This window comes from Anolis sagrei, chromosome 2 (genome assembly GCF_037176765.1).
Source record: "Anolis sagrei isolate rAnoSag1 chromosome 2, rAnoSag1.mat, whole genome shotgun sequence".
Lineage (NCBI taxonomy): Eukaryota > Metazoa > Chordata > Lepidosauria > Squamata > Dactyloidae > Anolis > Anolis sagrei.
In genome coordinates this window covers 56,893,265-56,916,014 of record NC_090022.1, presented here as the reverse complement: position 1 = coordinate 56,916,014, position 22,750 = coordinate 56,893,265, and the positions used below count along the sequence as shown (strand labels likewise).

General features: G+C 40.1%; 1 protein-coding gene across 4 annotated transcripts in view; it reads left to right on the top strand.

The window, feature by feature from the left end:
- The window catches only part of NCKIPSD (NCK interacting protein with SH3 domain), a 120,318-nt gene that overhangs the window by 94,837 nt on the left and 2,731 nt on the right, over positions 1-22,750 (top strand). For 3 of the 4 annotated variants that reach the window (XM_060766157.2, XM_060766156.2, XM_060766159.2), the window contains exons 7-12: positions 9-95; positions 4,111-4,249; positions 10,817-10,897; positions 15,015-15,143; positions 18,940-19,032; positions 22,255-22,427. In XM_060766157.2, the coding sequence (XP_060622140.2) occupies positions 9-95; positions 4,111-4,249; positions 10,817-10,897; positions 15,015-15,143; positions 18,940-19,032; positions 22,255-22,427 (702 nt within the window). The remainder of the gene's footprint in view (positions 1-8; positions 96-4,110; positions 4,250-10,816; positions 10,898-15,014; positions 15,144-18,939; positions 19,033-22,254; positions 22,428-22,750) is intronic. The other variant, XM_060766158.2, reaches the window with a different exon arrangement.

Here is a 22,750-nt window from a genome sequence, read left to right as displayed (position 1 = left end):
ATTTCCAGACAGATGCAGATCCTGAAGTTTGCAAGAAAATGTGCAAGAAGAATGAATTTGAATCGGTTTTGTCCCTTGTTGCATATTATCAGATGGTATGAACCTGCATTCTGTTGTTTTTGTATCAGAATAATTGAGTATTGGGATACACAACTTTTATTAATATCCTAAATTGTTATTGCACAAGTATTGTTCAGATATTGTCAAAGGCTTTCATGGCCAGAATCACTGGGTGGTTGTAAGATTTTCAGGCTGTATGGTCATGTCTCAGAAGCATTATTTTCCAACATTTCACTTCCATCTATGGCAGGCATCCTCCGAGGACCTCACAACCTCTGAGGATGACGTTTTGCCTACATCATTTTGCCATAGATGTAGGCAAAATGTCAGGAGAGAATGCTTCTGGGACATGGCCATACAGGCCGGAAAACTTACAACAATCTATTATTCATATATGTAATCTATTCATAGAAAATATTTTTAGACAAAGTTAAGCACATTTGAACATGAGGATGAGGTAGTCCCTAACTCTAGCCTCCTCCCACCTGTCCTTCAAAAAGATGGTAAAATCTTGGCTGTGGGACCAAGTTTTGGGGAGAGTGCAATAAGGCAACAATAGAAAACTCAATCCTGCTGACCAGATTCGGTATGGCTGACTTGAGATGGTTTTTAACAATTGATTTTAAGTGGAGATAACTGATTTTAGTGTCTGTGTATATTTATAATTTATTTTATGTTCTGGCATTGAATGTTTGCCCCATATAGATAGACAGATAGAGAGAGAGAGAGCTCCGCCCTGAGTCCCCCTTGGGGTGAGCAGGGCGGAATATAAATGTTTTAAATAAATAAACAATAAATAATTACCTGTTTTGAGAGTATTTCCAGTTGACCTGTTTATCCCAAGATATTAGCAAAGAGCCATGAAGGCGGGACTATTCTGTAGTATAATCAGATAGCCAGAAGGTTGCCATTAAGGAGGAACCATGGAATCAGATCAGTGCACCAATACAAGGGAGAGTACAGTCCTGGATTTGGACTTGCTCCTACAGGAAAAGTTTGGAAGAAAGCAAATCTTGTATCTGGGTCACAGACTCTTTCTTAAGTGATATAAATAAGAAGTACTAGACTCCCTCTTACACTGAGGAATAGAGGTACCAGCTTTGCTGTCAATGGGAGGAAGGATTTCCAAAAATGCCTTGGGAACATAGGCAGGCTGTTCCTGCTCTTCTCTTAATTGAAGAACATCTGTGCATTGGTAAACAGCTCTGTGTTGGAAATTAGGTTATGAAGATACTTCCCTGGGACAAAGGAAGGAAATCAAGTATGCAGAGTAACATGTGAAAGTTCGCCTTTGGTGCCTGCAAAAAACACTTCCCCTGCTCAATTTCTTACTGAAGCTTTATTACTATTGCTATCTGGCCTAGATAAGCTACTTTCTTTAGTCTCTCGCCACCCCCCAGGTTTGGCACCATAGCTTCCATAATTGTTTTTTTTTTTAACGTAAAAAAATCTAGAGGATGGAGTACAGCTATTCCTCTACATCAGTGGGTTATGCGTCCATGGATTCAACCATCCAAGGCTTGAAAATATTCCAAAACATTTTTAAAAAACTTTATTTTGTCATTTTATATGAGGGACACCATTTTACCTTTGTATATTTATAATTAGACTTGAGCATCCATAGATTTTGGTATTCATTGAGAGTCCTGGAACCAGATCCTAGAGGATCCAAGGTTTTACTATACCAGTGGTTCCCGACATATGGTCCACGGACCACCAGTTATCCGCAAGAACCAAAATATGGTCTGTGGCCTCACCATTACTACACCATTGCCTCGAAATCACATGGCAATGAGAGCAACTGGTCTCACAAAACCTTCTTATAGTGCCAAGGCAACAGGGATGTCAGGAGGGGAGAGGCTGACTACCAACAAAAGATTACTACTACCACATCAGTTCTAGATTATTAAATATGGTTTTCTGTAGATGGGCAAATGGCAACTACTGGATGACATATGTTCTGTATCAGAAACTAGAGCTGATGTGGTCTATCCAATGCAATTTTATGAATCAGCACCCCAAATAACCAAACTGAATCTAAAGTTGACCAAAAACCGATTCGTAACCCTTTTGGTACTAATATTGGAGAGTGGTCCCTGTTCTATATAATGCAAGTTTGTAGTGTGACTGGTAGCCTATATAGCCTTAGATTAGTGGGTTTCCCACATATAGCGTTGCTTTGTATGGCTATCTGAAATGATTTCGAACCATCAAGACCACTAAGATCGTCTGGAGGGGCCCTGCTCTTGGTCCCTCCGCCTGCACAAGCACGGCTGGTGGGGACAAGGGACAGGGCCTTCTCGATGGTGGCCCCTCGACTTTGGAACTCCCTGCCATTAGAGATCAGAACTGCCCCCCTCCCTCATGACGTTCAGGAAACTAACAAAGACCTGGTTGTGGAACGCGGCATTTGACAACTGATTTAATTCTTTGCCCACATGAAAGGAGGATGATGAATAGGATTGTGATGGTGTTGGTCGAGTTGGCTCTTTTAACTGTGATGATAATGTTTTAACGTGTATAGTGCTGATATTTTAACCATGTAATGAAGTGGCATTGTGTTGTTATTGTATATTTTTTGTATGTTAACACATGTTGTGAACCGGTCCGAATCCCTCTTTGAAGGTGAGAGGGTCGGTATATAAAACCTCGAAATAAATAAATAAATAAATAAATAAATTTCTGTAGAAATTCGGCATTATGAGGGTAAGATTACTCAGAAAGACTAGAAAGACCACAAATGTCTTACCAGAATGCTGATGAAAAGCATAAACAATGACTTTCATAATAATATTTCACCTAATTTGTCAATACATCTATCTCAGGAATACTTGTTTCCTGTTTGTATCTCTTGGGATGAAGAAGACTCTCTTGTGATGGATAATACTGTTTTCCTCTCAATCCGAGGAAAATGCAATTGGTGCTCTTGTTTTGATATCATCCTCTTCTGATATAATCTGTGATGTTACAAATTGACTTAGATGATCATTGGAGGGTGGTGATAAATGGGTTTGCATACAAATAGGGAAAACGTATCCAGCACTGTGTTTTAGAGGTCCACAGTGGTTTCAGTGTTGTTTTCATTAATGATTTGGATGCTGCAATGGAGAGCGTCCATGTCAGATCTGCAGCTGATAAAAGCCAGGGGACTGCTAGCAGGATAGCTGTAATTTTGGGATGATCTTAGGCTCTGTGATGACAGCAAATAAAAAACATCTGTTTAGGAAGGAAGAAGCACATGTGGGAAAGAACACTGGGAGTGATCTGGGACTGTGGTAGGTACAAGCTAAGATATGGGGGTCATATATAAACAGCCAGTAAGTGGAAGGTTATTCTCCCCAAATTGATGAAATTCCTGGTGTTTTTCAGTTTGATTGTGGCATGACTTGTTTTACATCAAGTCAATGATTTCAAGAACAATACTAAATTCAAACAATTGAAACAGTGCTTTGATGAAAGAGCCTAAGAGATGGGTTGCAGATAAGGGATGCGGGAACTTACATGTCTCCATAAAATGCCTCTTATTACTGCCTTGCAGTTAAGCAGCAAAAAGGTAGTTTAATAGTAATAGAATGAAAACAGAAAATAATGTTACCTTACTACTAGTGAATAAATAATATTAGTATCTGGTTTACACGTATCTTGTCATTTCTTTTTAAAATTTAATAAATTATTTTATAAGATAATGCAGTCGTAAAAGGAATACATTACATTAAAAAATCTAATACCGGCCATAACAAAAACCTTGAAGAATGCATCTAAATTAAAAAGAAAATACAAATAATCTATCCATTAATTTAATCTGTTTTTAATAATATTCCTTAATATTCTTCAATAATTTTTCTTACTCAATCTGTATCACTAACATTTGATATTCTGAGAGGCTGATTGATGTGTAGGTTTGCTCACAGTTATTAGTCAACACAATTGTTTGTGCTTTACTGAACTCAGTTCTTAAACTGATTATTTATTGGGTTTTTTAAAACAATATTCTCTGTTACAAGAGAAAAGAAAATTATTATCTCATGAAAGATTTATTCCTATTTTTAGGAACACAGAGTCGCACTGCGGTTGCTGCTTCTGAAGTGTTTTGGAGCAATGTGCAACTTGGATGCTGCAATTATCTCTGCTTTGGTGAATTCTGTCCTGCCAATGGAGCTGGCCAGAGACATGCAGACACATACACAAGGTGAAACACCTTCATCGAATGGATCTTGTTGTAGTTCTTAATGATACTAGGCTTTCATGGCTGGAATCACTGGATTGCTGTGAGTTTTCCGGTCTGTATGGCCATGTTCCAGAAGCATTCTGGAACATAGATATGGGCTAAATGTCAGGAGAGAATGTTTCTGAAACATGACCATACAGCCCAGAAAACTTACAGCAACTCATGGTTTCTGTCTGTTACCTGACTTTGATGGGCAAATCATCACTTGGAGGAAAAGATCTATGGTGTCTTTTTAGTAGCTATATTTTCAGTGCTTGTATTCTGATGCTGAACAAGCAATATTTTAGCAATTAAGGAAGAAATATGATGTCTGGTAAATATCGCTTCCTTCTTACCATTTCCTGTTCTTGCTGTTTACTCATAAGCAAAAAGCCTTCATAAAAACTTTAAATCAAAATTTGGATTTTTAAAAAAGTTAATCAGATTTTATTTTTGTTTTATTCAAGCAAGTACCTTGAGAAATGAAAGCTGGATTTAAACAAACATGTTGAAGTCTATATTCCAGACCTGTTAAACTAGATCCATACCCTTCTGTCAAAGAAGTATTCCAGAATCCATCCTTTGCTAATGCCATATACCTTTTTACTTCCTTCTCCCTCCTGCATCACTGTATGTTACTAAAACATCTGCCTCAGTGGGTTTCCCAGTATTCAGAGCAGATATTAAGCAGATGTGGATATCATTTCACTCCTAGGTCCACTAATAGATCTGCCTTCCATGAACAAAATAAAACCATTGGATTCTGGCCACAGAGGTATAGCCTATTTTTCTAGGCTCATTACTTTTCAGTAAGAAGCAGAACCTGCATATCTCTTCTTCCAAGCATCATGATTAAAGATGAGAGTAGGTCCAGAACTTAGTGCTTGCTTTAGCCTATAAAGCCCTAAACGGTTCCGACCCAGCTTACGTGTCTCCCTCTATGAACCATCTCAGATATTAAGATAATCTGGGGAGGTCCTGCTGTCAGTCCCACTTATTTCGTAGGCGAGACTGATGGGGACAAGAGACAGGGCCTTTTCAGTGGTGACCCCTCATCTGTGGAACTTCCTTCCCAACAAAATCAGATCAGCCCCTTCTCTCCTGACCTTCAGGGGAAAAAAAAACTTAAGACCAAGCTTTTGACAAGTAATTGGAGTAGTACAATAAATAAATACGAATCAATGTGATTGAGAAATGGAACGGCCCTGGATTATGTTTTGAATGGCATGATTTTAATTGATGTTTTAATAATTCATGTTTCGTTTAATTTTAATTGTGATTGTTTATTTGATATATGTATGAATGTATGTATGTCATTGAATTGCTGCCTATTGTAAGGCTGTCTTGAGTCCCCTCCAGGGTGAGAAAGGCAGAATACAAATATGGTAAATAAAGAGACAACTTTTATTTTGGTTTAGGTTTAAATAAGAGAATGAGGGCCCTTCCAGACAGATAAAAATGCAGGAAAAATTGGGATTTTGAATTCCTCTTCCTCTTGGGATGGTGGCCACACAGCTGGCCTAAACCCTGTTCAGATACTCACCCCTGCTGATCCAAGATCAGCAGGGGTGGATATTGGCACTGCCAGCCTCCCTCTCTTTGCCCTCCATTTTCCCCTGCACTTACATGGAGAAGACTGGACAAGGCCCAAAGACTTTCTCAGAGGTTGCAGTAGAGTGGTACTCGGGGTTTCTCAAGCTTGTGGTTGCCAAAGTGAACTATTGAGCAAGCAGTTAAACTTGTCTGTTCCATTAGTGCATTTCTTAGTTTGGGATTTGGATGGACTGTCACACCACAGGAGAGTGTGTGGCCACACTAACTATTGCAAAACCAACTGTTTGCAGCCTACCATATATCAAGTGTTCCAAGACCATTCTTTTTCTTTTGAGAAAGGTTGAATTGCTTTTCCCTGAAGTTTCCGGAAAGTGCCCATTTGTATTTTAAATAGGTTGCACCCCCCCCCCTCCCACACACACACATAGTCTACTATGAATAAAAGTTTTTCAAAAGAAGTTTATTTCTATTTGCATTTTGTTTTCGCAAATGTTGGCCATCAGGGGTGGAAAATTTGCCACAGACTTGCTGCAGTTGCCATCCCTGTTGCTGGGACCATAATACGCCTTTCAAGAAGATCCATTGGTTTAGGCATGCCCATAAGCGACAGGACTAGAGTTGGTTTAGCATTAACATAGCCTTTCCCCAAGCAACAAAGTATGACATACAGAAAGAGAGACTGGGGAGATTAATTTAAACCAAAGTTGAAACTATGCTACAGAACAAGAATATTTTGCACTTGTTCTATACTGAGCTGTTAAAAAATGCATTGTCAAGCAGTAGCCATCTGAATGCAAAATGACAAGGTTTTACCAGAAGTTTTTTTTAAAAATAAGCTAGCAGGCATATTTAACACAAATGAAATGAGTGGAGTGTCTGGTGGCACAACTAGAGTGGGTAACCTGGTGATGTGGGGGATGGTAGTAGGTTTCTTACACGGCCGAGAGGCTGGTGCTCCGTCCTCTAGTCTTTCCCTGTGCCGCTTGCAGTACAAATACAATATTTTATTCATGCACTTTGAGATTTGTTATGCTTATGAACATATCATTTTCTCTTTATCACAGTACCTTATTGATTGTCTGCAGTGTCTGACGTGTTTTTGCTTTTTATCTTGGCATGCCAAAGTCTCTGTGGGCTTCATTTTCCCCTGCTAGTTAAGATGGCAATGCATGAAGCTGGAGCTTTGGCTCTTCACTTTAGCAAGAGGCAGGCCTGTGATCTAAAAGTGAACTTTCACTTGCATCCCTCACTAAAAGTGAACTGTCTTGCTGTGATCTAAAAGTGAACTTTCACTTGCATCCCCCACTAATTTATAGTAGTAGTCTTAAAGTGGATGGTCTTATGCTCAAGTGTCTGTGCTTCTTGCAAGGGGGTTAATTGAATATTCTGTCTTTTTAAACCTGTCTAGTAGAGTATCTGTTGGGCAACCAGTTAAAGGTGTGAATTCTTTGTTTCCCTGAATTTATTTCTCATGTAAGGCATTCTCATAAGAAGAGCGCAGTGATAGCTCCACAGTACAGGATAGTTTGTTTTCCTCGTGCTTGTGTTAGGCTTCATGTTCTCCCTGTATATAATCCTCCATCCCTTCAGAGGTGCTGCATCTTTTTGTGGTTGGTAGTTGCTTCCTAGATGTCTTTGAAATAGCTATTGTTTAATTATTCACATTATTATAATTTCTTTTATATAACCACCACCCTGTTTTCATGGTCATTCAAATACAGTCCACGAAGCTGTTAAAAGTGCAGCATACAAGGATGCATTATGAAAGCAACTCACATAGTTTTACCAAATGGATCTGCTTCAGAAAAAGCCTCTCTGTCCCATTGGACCATGACATATTTATTTTCAGTTTGAGCCCCTCTGCAAATTTTATTATTATTTACCATTCATACTATTCAGGAGCTAGCAGTGGCAGTCCCTGATGGTCAGAGGATTTCTTGAAGCCTCAAAAATACCTGGTATGCAGCACCTTTCTATTTGTATTAGTCAGCAGTTCATGTGAAATAATAACTCACAGGGAAATGGGACTTGAGATCATTGCAGCAATGAATAAGTGGCAAAGGGTAGCAAAGAATTTGCCACCACATTGCATTTCCATCTTTTTCTATTTTTAAGGGTCATTTTGTAACATAGTGCTTGGATTAATTTTTTTCTCTTGTCACTGAACTATACACAGAATCTCTCATGAAAAATGACCTTGAGTGTTGAAGTGATAGAAGCTTATTTTGGTGCTACGAACTTGGGAATTGAGGCTGATCCATCTTCTGATAGACTGCAGAGAATCTAATCCTTTTTGGGGAAGGCAAGGACCAGAGGAATCTGTGCCAACTCTCAGGCAATTGGGGATTGTTGTCAAGCCAGGATCATGATTTCCACGGGGTCCTGCCTTGATGTTAAAGAGGAATGCTCAAGGCTAAAATTCTCTATGTGGATTCTGGGTATTTTTGATGAAATAATGCTTTTCTCCTTGTTTCAGTACAAACACCTTGGCTGCTGTCCAACTTTATTGCTAGATGTGCTTGCCCCCAGACAGTTCCTTCCCTGTTATGCTTCTAGCCTGCAAATCTTTTTTCAGCATGGTATTTTTCAAGGAAGCTTATTGTAAGACAAAGCAAGACAGAATTAACTTGAACAATTCTGCTATAATCCACTCTGTAATCAACAATCCCAAGTTGATATCAAATATACACATAACACTGCTGTCAGTTCTGCTTTCTTGAGCGATGCGTTTCCTGTTCTTTCAAACCCCTAATCTTCTTTTGCTGCATTTCTCTTCCAGAGGATTGCTCTTATAGTGAAGTTCAGCAAATGTTAAAGGTAACTCAGAACAGTGGGAGATACATGTCTAGCCCTCTCGTTTGAGAAGCATAAAATCATAGAAGAGACCTCAAGGGCTGTTTAGTCCATCCCCTTGCCATGCAGGAACACACAATCAAAGCACCCCCCACAGATGGCCTCATGGTCTCTGTTTAAAAACCTCAAAATATGGAGGCTCCACCACACTTTGAGACAACATATTCTTCTGTTGAACTGCTCCTACCATAAGTAACTTGTGCTTTGAATCAATTGCCTCGTGTCCTAGTCTCTGAACCAGTGGAGAACAAGCCTACCTCATCCTCAATGTGATATTCTTTCCATTATTTAAATATGGCTATTTTCTTAACCTTCTGTTCTCTAAGCCAAACACCCAGCTCCCTAAGCCACTTTTCATAGGGCTTAGCTTCTATTTCCACAAGCTGGACATGTTCCAGCTTGTTTATATCCTACTTGAATTGTCATATCCAAACCTGGACACCTCACCTGGAGGTCTGACCAAAGCACCTAATGTAGCACAGCTAACCAGTGGAGGGTACAAGAGAAAACGAAGCTTTGTGTCTCATTCAGGTAATCCTATGTCCCACCCAACTAAGAACTGTAGCATTCATCTTGCGCAGGCATCCTCAAATGGCGCCCCTCCAGCTGTTTTTGCCTTCAACTCCCAGAAGTCCTGACAATTGAACAAGCTCATTAGGACTTCTGGGAGTTGGAGGCTCAAACAACTGGAGGGCCATGGTTTGAGGATGCCTGATCTTGCCTGTCTGGCAGTAATAACCAGTGAAGCAAAAGATTATTGGCAAGATTTGTTCCAAAGAGGTTTGCCATTGCCTTCCTCTGAGGCTGAGAAAATGTGTCTTGCCCAATATCACCCAGTGGGTTTCATGGCCAAGTGAAGATTTGGATCCTGGTGTACAGACTCATAGTCCAGTGCTCAAACTATTATGCCATGCTGACTCTCACAGAAGTAGTCCAATGTTCATATGATGATTTATTGCTGTATATGGTACCTGAGCTCTGTGCTTTAATGATATCTTGCAAACACTACAGAGTGGGGTTCATCATGACCATATGCCTCATCACGTGGTACTGCTTATACAAACCCCTCTTGGAACTTCCCAAGTAATTAAGATTCAGGGAAAGCAGTGTCTGTAATTCTGCAGAGCATTCATGTATAGGGAATGCCAGTGAAAATTGTGCTTACTAGCAGACTGTGGGACAGATTGATGCATGAGGTATAACTGTACACAGGAAAGGATGTAAAATGCACACTTGGAATGTTTTCAAATCTCAGCTGGCTTATAACCAAACTTTCCCATGCTGAACTATGGGATGGGATGGTTTTTGCAAGAAGTGCAATGCTGTAATTGTGTCTGTGTGTCTGTGTGTGTGTGTGTGTGTGTGTGTGTGTGTGTGTGTGAGAGAGAGAGAGAGAGAGAGAGAGAGAGAGAGAAAATATATATAAAATAGGAAAGCTATTTTTAAACTAGATTTATTTTCTTTAAGTCTGTCAGAAAGAACCTGAAAGGAATAAGCAAGTATTCACACACACACACACACAAGAAGAAAATGCAACTGTAATACAGTGAGCCATGAAAAAAATTAGAAGGACTTTATTGCACACCATAGCAGCAGTAAAAAACTGACACCTGAGTTTTCTAGGGGAGAGCAGTCCAAAGTATCACCATCATGACAAAGAAGCCTTGTTACTTACACTCTGTCACAGCTCACTCACTAAAGAGGACAATACACAGGGCCTTGGATACTAAACAAAATGTCCAGGGAGTAACACGAGGAAGGGAGCTGTACTACAAGTACCTCTCTCCATACTGTTTTAGGGAACTGGTATCTTTCACAATATGAGCTGCCATTTTTCCATAAACCTCAGTATGCCTGTTTACCTGGTCATCCAGCCTACTTCATATATACCTCTTCAAGTGCTGTCACACACAGGAAGTAAAGGTTTGTATGACATGTATACTATACCTAACATGTAAAGCCAGATCTATTGTATTCATAATATAGTCTGCTTTTCAGCCTTTCCCTTCTTGGTGGACTTTTAATGTCATAGAAATTTGGTCAAAGAAAGATGACAAGATCCTGAACAAAAGATAACTTCTTTTCTTAGCTGGTAAGACACTGTGGAATACTGTAAACATACTAGTGGATTTCTCTTTCCAGATCATCAGAAGATGTGTTACTCTGCTTTGGTTCTAGCTATGATATTTTGTATGGGAGAACCACTGCCATATCATCACTATGGTAAGAATGAGATCTGCTAGAAATATAAATCCTCAACTATTTAATCCTTGCATGTGGGAATGAATAATTGCAGTAGTTTTCTCCCCAGGGAGGGAGAAAATAAATATTCCTCTGCAGCATTTGCTCAGTATTTGAACATCCCAAAGTCTTGTGGAAGAATTACTCTGTGTAAACAAACACATTGGCTGGCATCCTGTTCAGTATTTACATAAACTGGATATGCAATTCCATAATGTTTGGCATGAATGAATTTAACTACAAAAACTTACCTATAAACTAAGCAGTGCCCCAACCAAAGAGCTCTTGAAGTGCAGCAGATCCGAGGACTGAGAAATGACTACTGTAGTTCTCCCCCAATAGCAGTGTCCATTGGGATTAGTTGTGCAGGAACTGGGGCCCCATGCCCCAAGGGAGTGCTATGGATATTTCCCAGCTCCCTGATCTGCAATGCCATAGACTTTCTTCAGTTGGTGTGCTGCATGACCTAAGAAATAGCTATCCATTAAAATATTTTTCTTTAAAAGCACATGTTTTTTCTGCAAAGAATAATTCCTCCACAACAATTCAGGGTAGCTAAATAATGGGAGAAAAATATGCAAATTTTTTGTTTGTCTGGTATTTTTTTCCAACAGGGTTCACCACTGTCAGGAACACAATCTCTGTCCTGGGGAAGAAAAGTATAATATATACTCATGTATAAGTCTAGAAATTTTAGTTTAAAATTTGACCCAAAATCAACTTATCCATAGGCCTATGTAAGTATTGTACCTTAACTCTTATGAAAAAAAGACACCATCTGTTTTTCTGAGCAGTGTGGAGAAAGACAAGAGCTTAGTCTGTCCCAGAAGCACTGACCCCCCCCCCCCTTTACTCTCTCCACCATGGTGCCACTTCTGGCCTTTTTTACTGTCAGGGTAGGAAAATGTTGGCAGTGGCAACCAGGGGTGGCTGGACTCCTGGGGTGATGCTGGACTTTCCCCTCTTCATGGAATCCCCACCTCCCAGAATTATCCATGAATCAGATCAAAATTAGGTTTTTGGCCCCCAAACCTGCTCTTGACTTATACGCAGGGTTGACTTGTACACAAGTAAATACAGTAAATAACAATATGCCATTAGAAGGAAACTGTGGCTGTGGATAAACATCTATTCACCTATAATTAAAGTGAGACAGCTTGATCTGAGGCTGGTCTCTACAGTCTGAGAAATGGCTAACCAAAACACTTATGGGAAATGAGTAGAACTGGATGGAGTCCAAGCAAGTGAAATCTGCCCTGTTCTTCTCATCTGAACAGACTGTTCAATTCATCTTCCTTCCAACAAGTTGGGCCATCTGCTGGAGTACTGCCAAATCTCTTCAGCTGGCTAGGAAAGTGCCCCTAGATCTTCCTTTAATTATCTCTTTGACCTACCAGAGTTAAAACTAAAAAGGGGATGACTCCACTGAATTCCATGTATAACACCACTTTAAAAGTCTGCAGCAAAATATTTCCGAGTCCGAGGTTTATACTGGCACAATATAATTCTATTAATAGGAATTTGGAAACTCTTGATTACCCAACTGATTCTTAGTTATGCATTTGTATGAAAAACAGCTGCATCATTACTGTGTTGTGTAAATACCTAAAGAACACAAACTACCATTTGAACAACGTAGAAAACAGGCTTGTAATAAAGCAGAGGGCAAAAGTCCAGACAGAAATATGTGATCACTATAAAAGATGTGGGAAACTTCTGGTTCTTTACCTTGTTATGAATTCAAGCTCTCAGAGACCCTAAGCAGAAAGTTCAATAGTAGAGAACTATGGAAGTTGTAGTGTTCTTTAGGATGAAGCTAAATGCAATGCAACAAGAGTTGTATGGAATCTTGTGTGATTCTCCCCCCCCCCCCCCCCTCCAAAACTTGAAAGTAATAATGGCGTCATGGGACTGAAAGGAAAAGAGATTGCACATCACCTTCCTCATCTCCTTCCAGCACTGTTTGTCCAGCCCAATTTGCTGTTGTTTGTTTCAAGGCAAATAAATAGACCCTGAGATGGTTTTTTGCAATGGAGAAAGGCACTAACCTAAATTATCTCCAGATAGTTATTTTTAGTTTGTGAGGGGTAAAAGGTAAAACAGACTTGTTTAAAACAATTAAGAAAATGTCATTCATACCTGAGCATCGTAACAGGTGTGACTACAAAGTCATACAAAGGCAAAATACAGTAAAATGACAAACCTTTGCCATCAGAACAAGGAACAAGTAGCCTGTATTCTTAAGACAAACTTCCCAGCTGAAAATAGTCAAGCAAACAATAGTTTTGACCTGGTGCTGGAAGAATTGCATTGTTAGCACCAAACAAACTTATAAGGTGAAATCCATATATCATGGATTTCCTTCTTGACCCTCAGTTTAACAATGCAAAGAATTAATCTAGGATCTTGCACTCATTTGTGTAAATATAATGTGAGCCATTTATCACATAGCAGTTATGGATCTGTCTATAGTGAGTGGGTTATATTTTAGCTTTCAGAGACTAGTTTCCTATCTGTGACTTAAGAGCCCTATGGCTGCCCTAGGTTTCATGCTTGGAAAGAGGTGAAATATAAATAAAATGAAATATACACAGGAACCTAAAAATATGCTTTATACTAAATCCAACCACTGCTCCAGTATTGTCAATAGCTCTCAAAGGGCCCTTCCACACAGCCATATAACCCAGAACATCAAGATGGATAATCCACAATATCTGTTTTGAACTGGATTATCTGAGTCCACATGGCATATAATCCAGTTCAATGTGCATTTTATACAGCTGTGTGTAAGGGCCCTAAGGCAGAGGTTCTCAAACGTTTTTCAGCTGTGGAGCCCTTTTTGAAGCAAAATTTTCTATGGGGCCCCATGAAATGTTTACATTTTATATATTATATTACGTATAATGTGTGTGTAAGTGTGTTATACACGCACGCACGCACACACACACATATATATATATCAATCAGGCATGGGCTGGGCCAGAGGCAGATGGATGGAGAGTGTTTGTGTGAACTAATTCACACAGTACCAAAAAAAAAGGAAAGAAAGAAAAAAAGAACAATACAGTATTTAAAATGAAGAACAATTTTAACCAACATAAACTTAACAGTATTTCAGTGGAAAACCACTGGGGCCATCCAGTCCAACCCCCTTCTGCCATAGAGGAAAAACACAATCAAAATTTCCCCAACAGATGGCGATCCAGCAATAATAATAATAATAATAATAATACCCAGAGGCCATCCAGCCCAACCCCCTTCTGCCATGCAGAAAAAACACAATCAAAGCACCCTGAGTGCTGGGAGGGAAAATTTTAGAAGTAAAGAAAGTGGAGGGAGCAAAAGTTTGGACTGTGGGGAAAAGAGTCTGGGCAGTAAGGGAGGTGGGGGGGGGGGAGGGTCTGGGTGGCAAGGAAGATATTCTGGGCAAGAGAGGGAGGGAGAAAGGCCTGTGCCCTGGAACACTTCTGCTGTTGTTGTTTCCTGCAGCTCAAAACTTTGGTTTCCCTGTATTTCTCAGGAGGAAGGAAGAGGAGTATGCGGGAAGCAGCATGGTGCTGTGGGGCCCCTCACTATCACCCACAGAGCCCCAAGGGTGCCACAGAACACAATTTGAAAACCTCTGCTCTAAGGTTTCAGAGCATTTCTTTTTTCCTAGTCCTAAATGGAGATGCCAGTTATGCCCTGATGATTGGATACAGTAACTCATACAGACAGTATAATGTTTTATGGAAAAGCCCATAACTTTATTGTTTACCTCTATAAAGCCTTGGCCATTCATGGGTCCAGATCACAACATTTGGCAAGCCCACCTGTTCAATAATGATCACGCATAAGCTCCCAACCTTCTAGAAAGTGGCAGAAATGGACAAAAGCCACTGTATTGATTTCTTGCCAACTGGGAGCGAGTATAGAGCACCCATTCCCAAGTTGGATGCAACCCTAGTTGCCCACAATCCCAGGATCCCATGGAAGACCTCCAACTGGATATAGCAGATCTGCAGGCTCTGCCTGCCCACAAATTGGATCTAAGTCATACAAATCTGCCCTAATGTTGAGATAAAATATTACATTTCTAAACTCTTTATCTTTTGCACAGAACATCTAAACTCTCAGTTTGTCCAGTTCCTTTTGGATGTAATTGAAGATGGACTGCCGTCTGATACTACAGAGCAGTTGCCTGACCTGTTCATAAATGTTCTTCTGGCATTTAATCTTCACATTCCAGGTTAGTAGTGCCATTTTCCAAACTCAGAAGAGATGGTCAAGTCTTGCAGTGAGGTGTGGAACTTTCAAAACTGTTCAGCTGCAAAAACTCTTGTTTTGGGCATGTTTTGGGATGGGCCAGGTGTTCACTTGGCTGTATTCTGCAGTTTGAAGTAGGAGAAATTCTATGGAAAAGATTCCCTTTTCTGAACATGTGACATTGGGACCTGTTAAAGAATGCTTAAGGAATCCAAATGTTTTTGCCTCAGATTTCTCCAGTCAAGGGCATATTCCGTTACAGCGTGTGCAACAGTGTTCCCCTTGAGGTTTGGTTGGATTTTTCTGAAATTAATCTTCAAAATCCTTCCCCATTTTTTTTTCAGAAGAGCCTTTCTTGCTTAGAAAAAGACCCATTTGGCCCAGCATGTTTCCCACATTAGCCTGCTAGGCTTAAAGGGAACTTGCAAGCAGAATTTGAAAGCTGACATTGTTACCCAGTGGCTATTATTTTAGTATATACAGCTTCTTATCCTGGAGTTGTGATCACAGTGCAACAAAAAACAATTCTTTGTGTCTTTGTTTTTAGGCCTGTTCGTGGGGTTATTTGGGGGCACTGATTCGGAAAATTGCATTAGATGGACCACATCAGCTTTAGTTTCTTAGATACGCTTATCTTATAGGTGAGCAATAGTGACTTGTATATGGCATATGTCCTATATCTAAAAACCTAGAGCTAATAGGGGAAAACTGGTTCCATATTTTTGAATCAGCAGGTCAGATATGCCCAGAACCAGATATACCATTTGAGGCACCAAAAGGTGTGTAGGCCAGTGTAACTACTGACAACCTTTTCTCCTATGATTTTTTTTTTCTTTTTAAAAATAATTTGAATTGGGAACCATCAACCTTCTGCGTATTAACAATATATATTTGTATAAAATTTCATTTTATTTGTCATGAATCTTTGGTCATTCACCTTCATTGCATTCTAGTATTTAGAGTATTATCCATAGTGTAGAAATTTATGCAGTTCTGTCACCACTGGTCTCTTTTTCAGTCGTTGTTATGCTTGTTGCCTAGTTCTTATCCCATTTGTATAAGCAGACACCTTTCCACCCTCATGCCCTAGAGTTCATTAATCCTAAATGTATACTCCTTAGTTGATGTTGAGTTTCTCCATGGGCTAAAGAGTTTTTGTGAGTACTTGGAAATGCATAATCGTTCCAGCCCTTCTTTTTAAAAGCTAGAGTGGTGTTCCTTGTAGGACTGCATTCTGACACCACCAAGTATTTGGTAATAAAAATCCCTCAATTTTTTTCATTAGACTACTGAATACTAGTGATGTGTAAAAGATTTCTGGATTGCTTAGGTTAAAATCTTCAGGAAACCCCCACTTTGAGAGAGTGGGCACGCTGTTGGGCTCTTATCAGCATCATTCTGCAGTTAACCAGACATCTTCTTTCTTCAATGATTGGCAGAACTTCGGCTTATCCGTTCTTGTGGCTTTTGAATCTCATTAAGTGTGAAAGCATTGGAGGTCATGTCTTACAAAAGTATTCTGCTGTGGAGCACTTTCTCCTGCAATGCTTGATCTTTTCTCATTCCAGTTTACCTTATCCTTCCTGGTGGTAGTTGGTTGCAAATATTTTTCCTTTTTCGATTGGGGTGTCATAAGCAGGTCAAAACACACTGTGGTATCAGCATGCCTCTTGTTAATCCTGAATATTTGGCAAGTTCTTGGGCTACTGTGCTTTAAAATGACTTGTCTTAATTGGCTGATGCTTTTGCATTTGATGTCAGTTCACTTTCCCCTATTACATGAGAGAAGATGGATGTGTGGGTGGGTGTGCCTTCAAATGCAGATAAAGCAGCAATAAATATGTCCAGTTACTTGCCAGACAGTAAGAAAGAACAGTAATTAATATTTGGGCTGTAATTTAAAAAAAAAAACACCTACACAGAATTAATCACACAGGGGCTAAGTCCCCCCCCCCCCTGCATTTTCATTCATTTTCCCACTTCTTACTCCTTGTGCTGGTTAGCTGCAGTAATTACACAGTTGAATTTGACAGTCAGAGCAGTTTCTGGGAAATTCTTCTTTCATAGTAGGAATACAGTAAGATACTACAACTTCTTCTAGTCAAGAACTCATTAAATGATGCTGAGTCTTTATTGGTCTGCATCTTTTACTTTAAAAAAATCTACATCTTTCAGGCACTGTCAGAATCTATGCATATAGGCCAAGAATCGGCCTGCTTATTCATAGATGCATATAGGCCATAGATCGGCCTGCTTATTTAACCTGTTTCCATTGGCTTCTTCAGTGTAAGCCTTTCGAAAACGCTTTTCAGATTTCCCAACATGGGGAGCGACACCTGCAGAGATGGCCCAAGTATAACCTTCATCCATTTTACAGGCCCCCACCCCTTACAGCAGTGGTTCTCAACCTGGGGTCCCCAGATGTTTTTGTCCTACAACTCCCAGAAATCCCAGCCAATTTACCAGCTGTTGAAGGCCAAAAACATCTGGGGACCCCAGGTTGAGAACCACTGCCTTACAGTGTAACAAATGTCTCATTCCCCCAGCCTTTTAAAGGTGAAAAAGATTTTTTAAACCAAGATATTGACTCACCGCTATTTCCATAGCCTACAGGATCCCATGAATGCAAAATTGTCTTTTAGTCCCTCCCAGGTTTCTCACCTCTTGTTCATGAGGTTCTTAGAATTATAGAGTTGGAAGCTACTACAAGGGTTGTTCAGTCCAACCCCATTCTGCTATGCTGGAACACATAATCAAAGAACTTCTGACAGATGACCATCCAGCCTCTGTTGAAAAACCTGCAGAAAAGGAGACTCCGTCACACCCCAAGGCAGCATAGTTTACTGCCGAACAGCTCTTCCTGTCAGGAAGTTCTTCCTAAGGTTTAAGTGACATTTCTTCATAAATATATTATTTCTCACACCCTCAACAGCCACCCAGGATCTTATCTGTCTGTCTGTCTTTTTCATATGTAAACACACATATATACACACACACACTCCTAGGACATCCAAGCCAGATTACAGTTTAAAAGCAAAAATATAATAAAAACATTTAAAAACAACATTACAACCTTATGCAGACAGAAGCTCCAACATTAAGAAGAAGACATTAAAAATCTTCCTCTTTTCCTCATAAATAGTAATGAGGAAATTGCAATCTGTGAGACAGGGAAAAGGCTGGGTCCAAATCAGGTGTCCCTGACAACCATTGTAGCCCTCACCAGACAAAGGCAATGACATCTGGTTTGTTTTGATTATCATGTGCATTATTCATTTGCTGCCTTCTACCAAGTTGATGAGAGTTGAGAGCAAAATAAGGAAAGGCAAACTCCAACAGCAGTATTTCGGCACAGAAGGTTTCGGCACAGTTACTTGCTCTTGTCATTGATATGCCTTTGTATCTCTTGTATGGGAATCATGCCTATACTATGTGTGACACAGTCATACTGAATACAGTACCACGGATTAGGCCACCACTTTGTGGCACTGGCCGAGCTGACCCCCCCCCCCCCCCCAATTCTCTCTGGCTTCTTCCTATTTACTACTGTAATGTTAATGAGCTCAATTTTTTGTATTCTGAATCATCGCTCCCTAGCAAAGTGAACATTGTATACTACATCCTGTGGGAGTCTGAGATTAGGAGTTTGGTTGGACACTGGAGCTCTCTGGCTGCAAATTCCAAGTAAACCCCACTAAACAGCAAACCCTTAAATTTTGTGGTAACAAATCCAGCTGTGGGAAACTTCAATTTGTAATAAAACTTGTTCTATTTTTTAGTTCCTGAGCACAATGTGATCATGGTTACTCTGAGCAAGCATCCCAATGTCAAAATCTTCACAGAAAAGCTGCTGCTGCTCCTGAACCGTGGAGGTGAGTGTCAGCAGTTTTTGTATTCTTTCATGGTATAGCAGAACTAATGACAGAGCAGATAATGCTGCAAAGAGGTAATAATCAAAAAATAGGTTCCAAGCTCTAGTGAAGGTTCCTTTAACATTCCTGAGTCAGGATAGTAATTTCTGCTTTGGTGGTACAGAGAGTGACCTATACCAATGCAGATAATTTCTCAGTTAATGGTACTCTGGCATAAGAACCCTATCTAAAAGGCCTGTATTATTTTGAGTATAGTTCCCTGGATGCAGTGCTAAGAGAATGATAACTTTAGATTGGTATCTGGGCAAAGGGAATTACTCATGCCATATACAAGGGCACTTAAATTGTAAAGAAGAATAAAAGTATCTTAAATATTTAGTGCAAAATTCTGAGTAACTGTTTGCAAGAAATTCAGAATTCCGTACTACCAGGATTAAGTAGCTGATGTTCAATTCCCCTCTGTCTTTTTTGAAAGCACACTTCTAGCTTTTGTATGTGTTGTAGCAATCTCAGTAACGTTATCCAGGATAGAAATGCGGGAAATAAAAATAAATAAATAAATAGTTTTCTTATGCCCTCATTCATATAAGAACTTAGGAGAAGCCTTGGTAATGTCTTTGAATCTAAATATTGATCCTGTTTGTGTCCAACCTGCAGCAAAATACTGAATTCCAAAATATAGATGGGGTTTAGTACATCAGTACTTGATTTCCTTCTTCAGTTCTTTATATTGCAAACCAGAGAACCCTATAGCCTAGCTGCTTGAGCAATTCTGGGAATTAAACTGAGGTTTAATTTTCCCAGCACATTATGTCTGTTATGTTTATACTGCCAGGTGTAAACTGTTTTGTTATACAAGCAGAGAACCCTGTTCCCAGGAAACCTAGTGCAGAGTATCCGTTTCCATTCCTAGTGAAGCCTGGCTGATATCATAATGAGCACACAGCCTCTTATCCTTATGTGTGTAGTGTGTACCTATACTGGGGATGGTGAGTACCTAGTTGATAGCCCCAAATGGCCCTTGAAACCCCTTTCTGCAGAGGCCACTGTTGTCACTAATTTGACTGTGTTGCTAATTCCTAAACCACCAAACAGGAAAACTATAAACAAAATGGAACCATATGAGTTGCACTTCTGTGGTTTCAGAGTATGCTATGCTAGCTCTGTCCATTATAGAACTCTTAAATTGCCCTCCAAGAGTTTGTGAGTAGAAGTTCCCAACACTGGCTTATATTCATATGTGCATGGGATGTTCCAAAGGATAGCCATATTAGTCTGTTCAAGCATCAAAAGGCATAAGAAATTCCAGTAGCATTTTTTCAGACTAACTGGTTCATTGTGAGACTAAGCTTACACAGACTTCACTTTATTAAACTCAACTTATTTGTGTCAAACCTGCTCTTGGATTCCTTTATTTCTTTTTATACATATAGGGAAACATTTCTGTGTGTATGCATGTTAGCTCCCCTATTCTCACTCTGTGATTTAGTCACTTGATTAGCTATTAAATCAATCTTTCTGCATTTCATGTTAATAGTTCTTTCTTACTGGCTCACAGTCTTTTCAGGTCAGAGGATTGCCTGCTTAGCACTATTCTTTAGATTTTGTACTATTCAACTTGGCCTCCTTCCAAAGCCTTTAACCCTTTCATTGCTGAAATGCCTACTGTTAATAGCTCTCTTCAAGTGACTTTTTCAAACAGAAGGTTTTAAGTAAGGATCTCCTACTAAGCTTTCCTCCTGCAGCCTTCCCCTTCATCTGTGGAAAGGAGTCTTCTAGAAAACCCCAGGGAGTATAAGAATTGCATTTCCTTAAGTGGAAAACAGGAGTAAAGCGACCTATTGAAAGAGGGGGCATTGTATATGAGTTCTTCCAAGGCCTGAGCAACACAGCTGAGGAGTATAGTTTGCCTTCCAGGTAAACAGAGTGTTGTGGCTGTGTTGGTTTTAAGTTATATTTGTTAGGGGTCAGCATCACAGAGGAGCAACAGAGATCATGAGGGGAAATTCAGGATGACCAGTTTGGAAGAAGTATGGAAGTGGAACATTATAAAACATCTATGGTGCCATAAGCCATGAAGAGAGGCAAAGAGAATGACCAACAGAGACTTTGGAACCAGTAGGAAGTTGAGGTGCTCTTCACCTTCCTTAGGGAAGCTTAGTGATAGGCTTCCCTAAGCTATCACTAAGCTATTCTGCTTTCACACAGCAGAATAGTAATGCTCAGCTGGTCGCCATAGGGCTTTATTCTGACCTGAATAAGACTTAGACCAGGTCTGTGGCCCTCCAGATGTTTGTGTATCTAGACTTTTTAACTACAATCAGCCTTCTTTGTTCATGGGATAAGAATTTGCAAATGTAATTATTCACTGGTTACTGTATTTGCTACTGCCTCCACAGGTGCCCTACATCATTTATAACAGGAACTTTTGATAATACGTGTGTCACGGAGAGGATGTCAAACTGGTAACATGACTGGGTCTTGCTGCATGCACTTTCCCTTGCACAGATGGGAGTGGGAGAAGGCCATGAGGCAGCAAGAGAAGGGGTACATATGCATTTGCTCTCTTGTTCATGTGAGCAAAGGGAATGGGATGAGACAGGAGGAGGGCACATGCATATGCATTCACTGACTCATTCAGGTGGGAAGAAGAGTGTCCCCTTTTCCCTCATCCAGCTCTCCCACTGCATCTCTTCCTGCCCATGCGCAAAGAGGCCCAGTCATTCGGCCAATACAAGTACTTTTTTGTTTGCCCCCATTTTCACATGTTTGGCCTGTGCAGCTTCTCCCATAATTGTTTTGAATGGCTGTATTTATGCTGGTTTCTCAAAATCAGAACTCAAGGGAGCTTGCAAGCTTTAAAAAGTGCAAACTAAAAATACTTGTAGATAGTATTCCAGTTGCAGAAGAGATACACCAGGCATCCTCAAACTGTGGCCCTCCAGCTGTTTGGGCCTCCAACTCCCAGAAGCCCTAATTAGCTTGTTCAGTTGTCAGGAATTCTGGGAGTTGAAGGCCCAAACAGCTGGAGAGCTGCAGTTTGAAGATGCTTGAGATACACCTTCTCTTTTCTCTGCAACCATTAATTTTGAATGTACAGTCTCTTAAAAGAATGACTCATTTGATTAAATTGAACATACAACATGGATATATCATGACTGTTGCATTCAGTAAGCTGTGGCCATGTGGAACATAATATCCTTCTCTCTGAACTCTGACCAGATGACCCAGTGTGTATCTTCAAACACCAGCCTCAGCCACCACATTCGGTGTTGAAATTCCTACAAGACATCTTTGCTAGCAAGGACACGGCTAACATCTTCTACCACACAGACATGATGGTAATGATCGACATAATTGTGAGACAGATTGCGGATCTCTCCCCTGGAGAAAAGGTACTGGCAGGATGAAAGAAGGCTCTTTCAAATATTGAAAGAGAGGGCAAATTTAACACTTGTGAAGAGGTGAAGTCTTCTTGGCAGGCATTGAAGAGACAAGCAGCTCCCCTGGCATCTTGGAAGTCTTGCCAGGCATTACCGGCACACTTGCAGATGACCTTTCACAATTATATGGCTTCCAAATGTGTTGAACAATTACTGTCACAGTTCTGTAGACATGTGAATGGAATTATGGGAGTTGTAGTTCAATAGATTTCAAAGGAAGGCTGCTTTTCATCATTTGTTTCATGGAGCATATAAATAAAATGTTAAATTAAAAC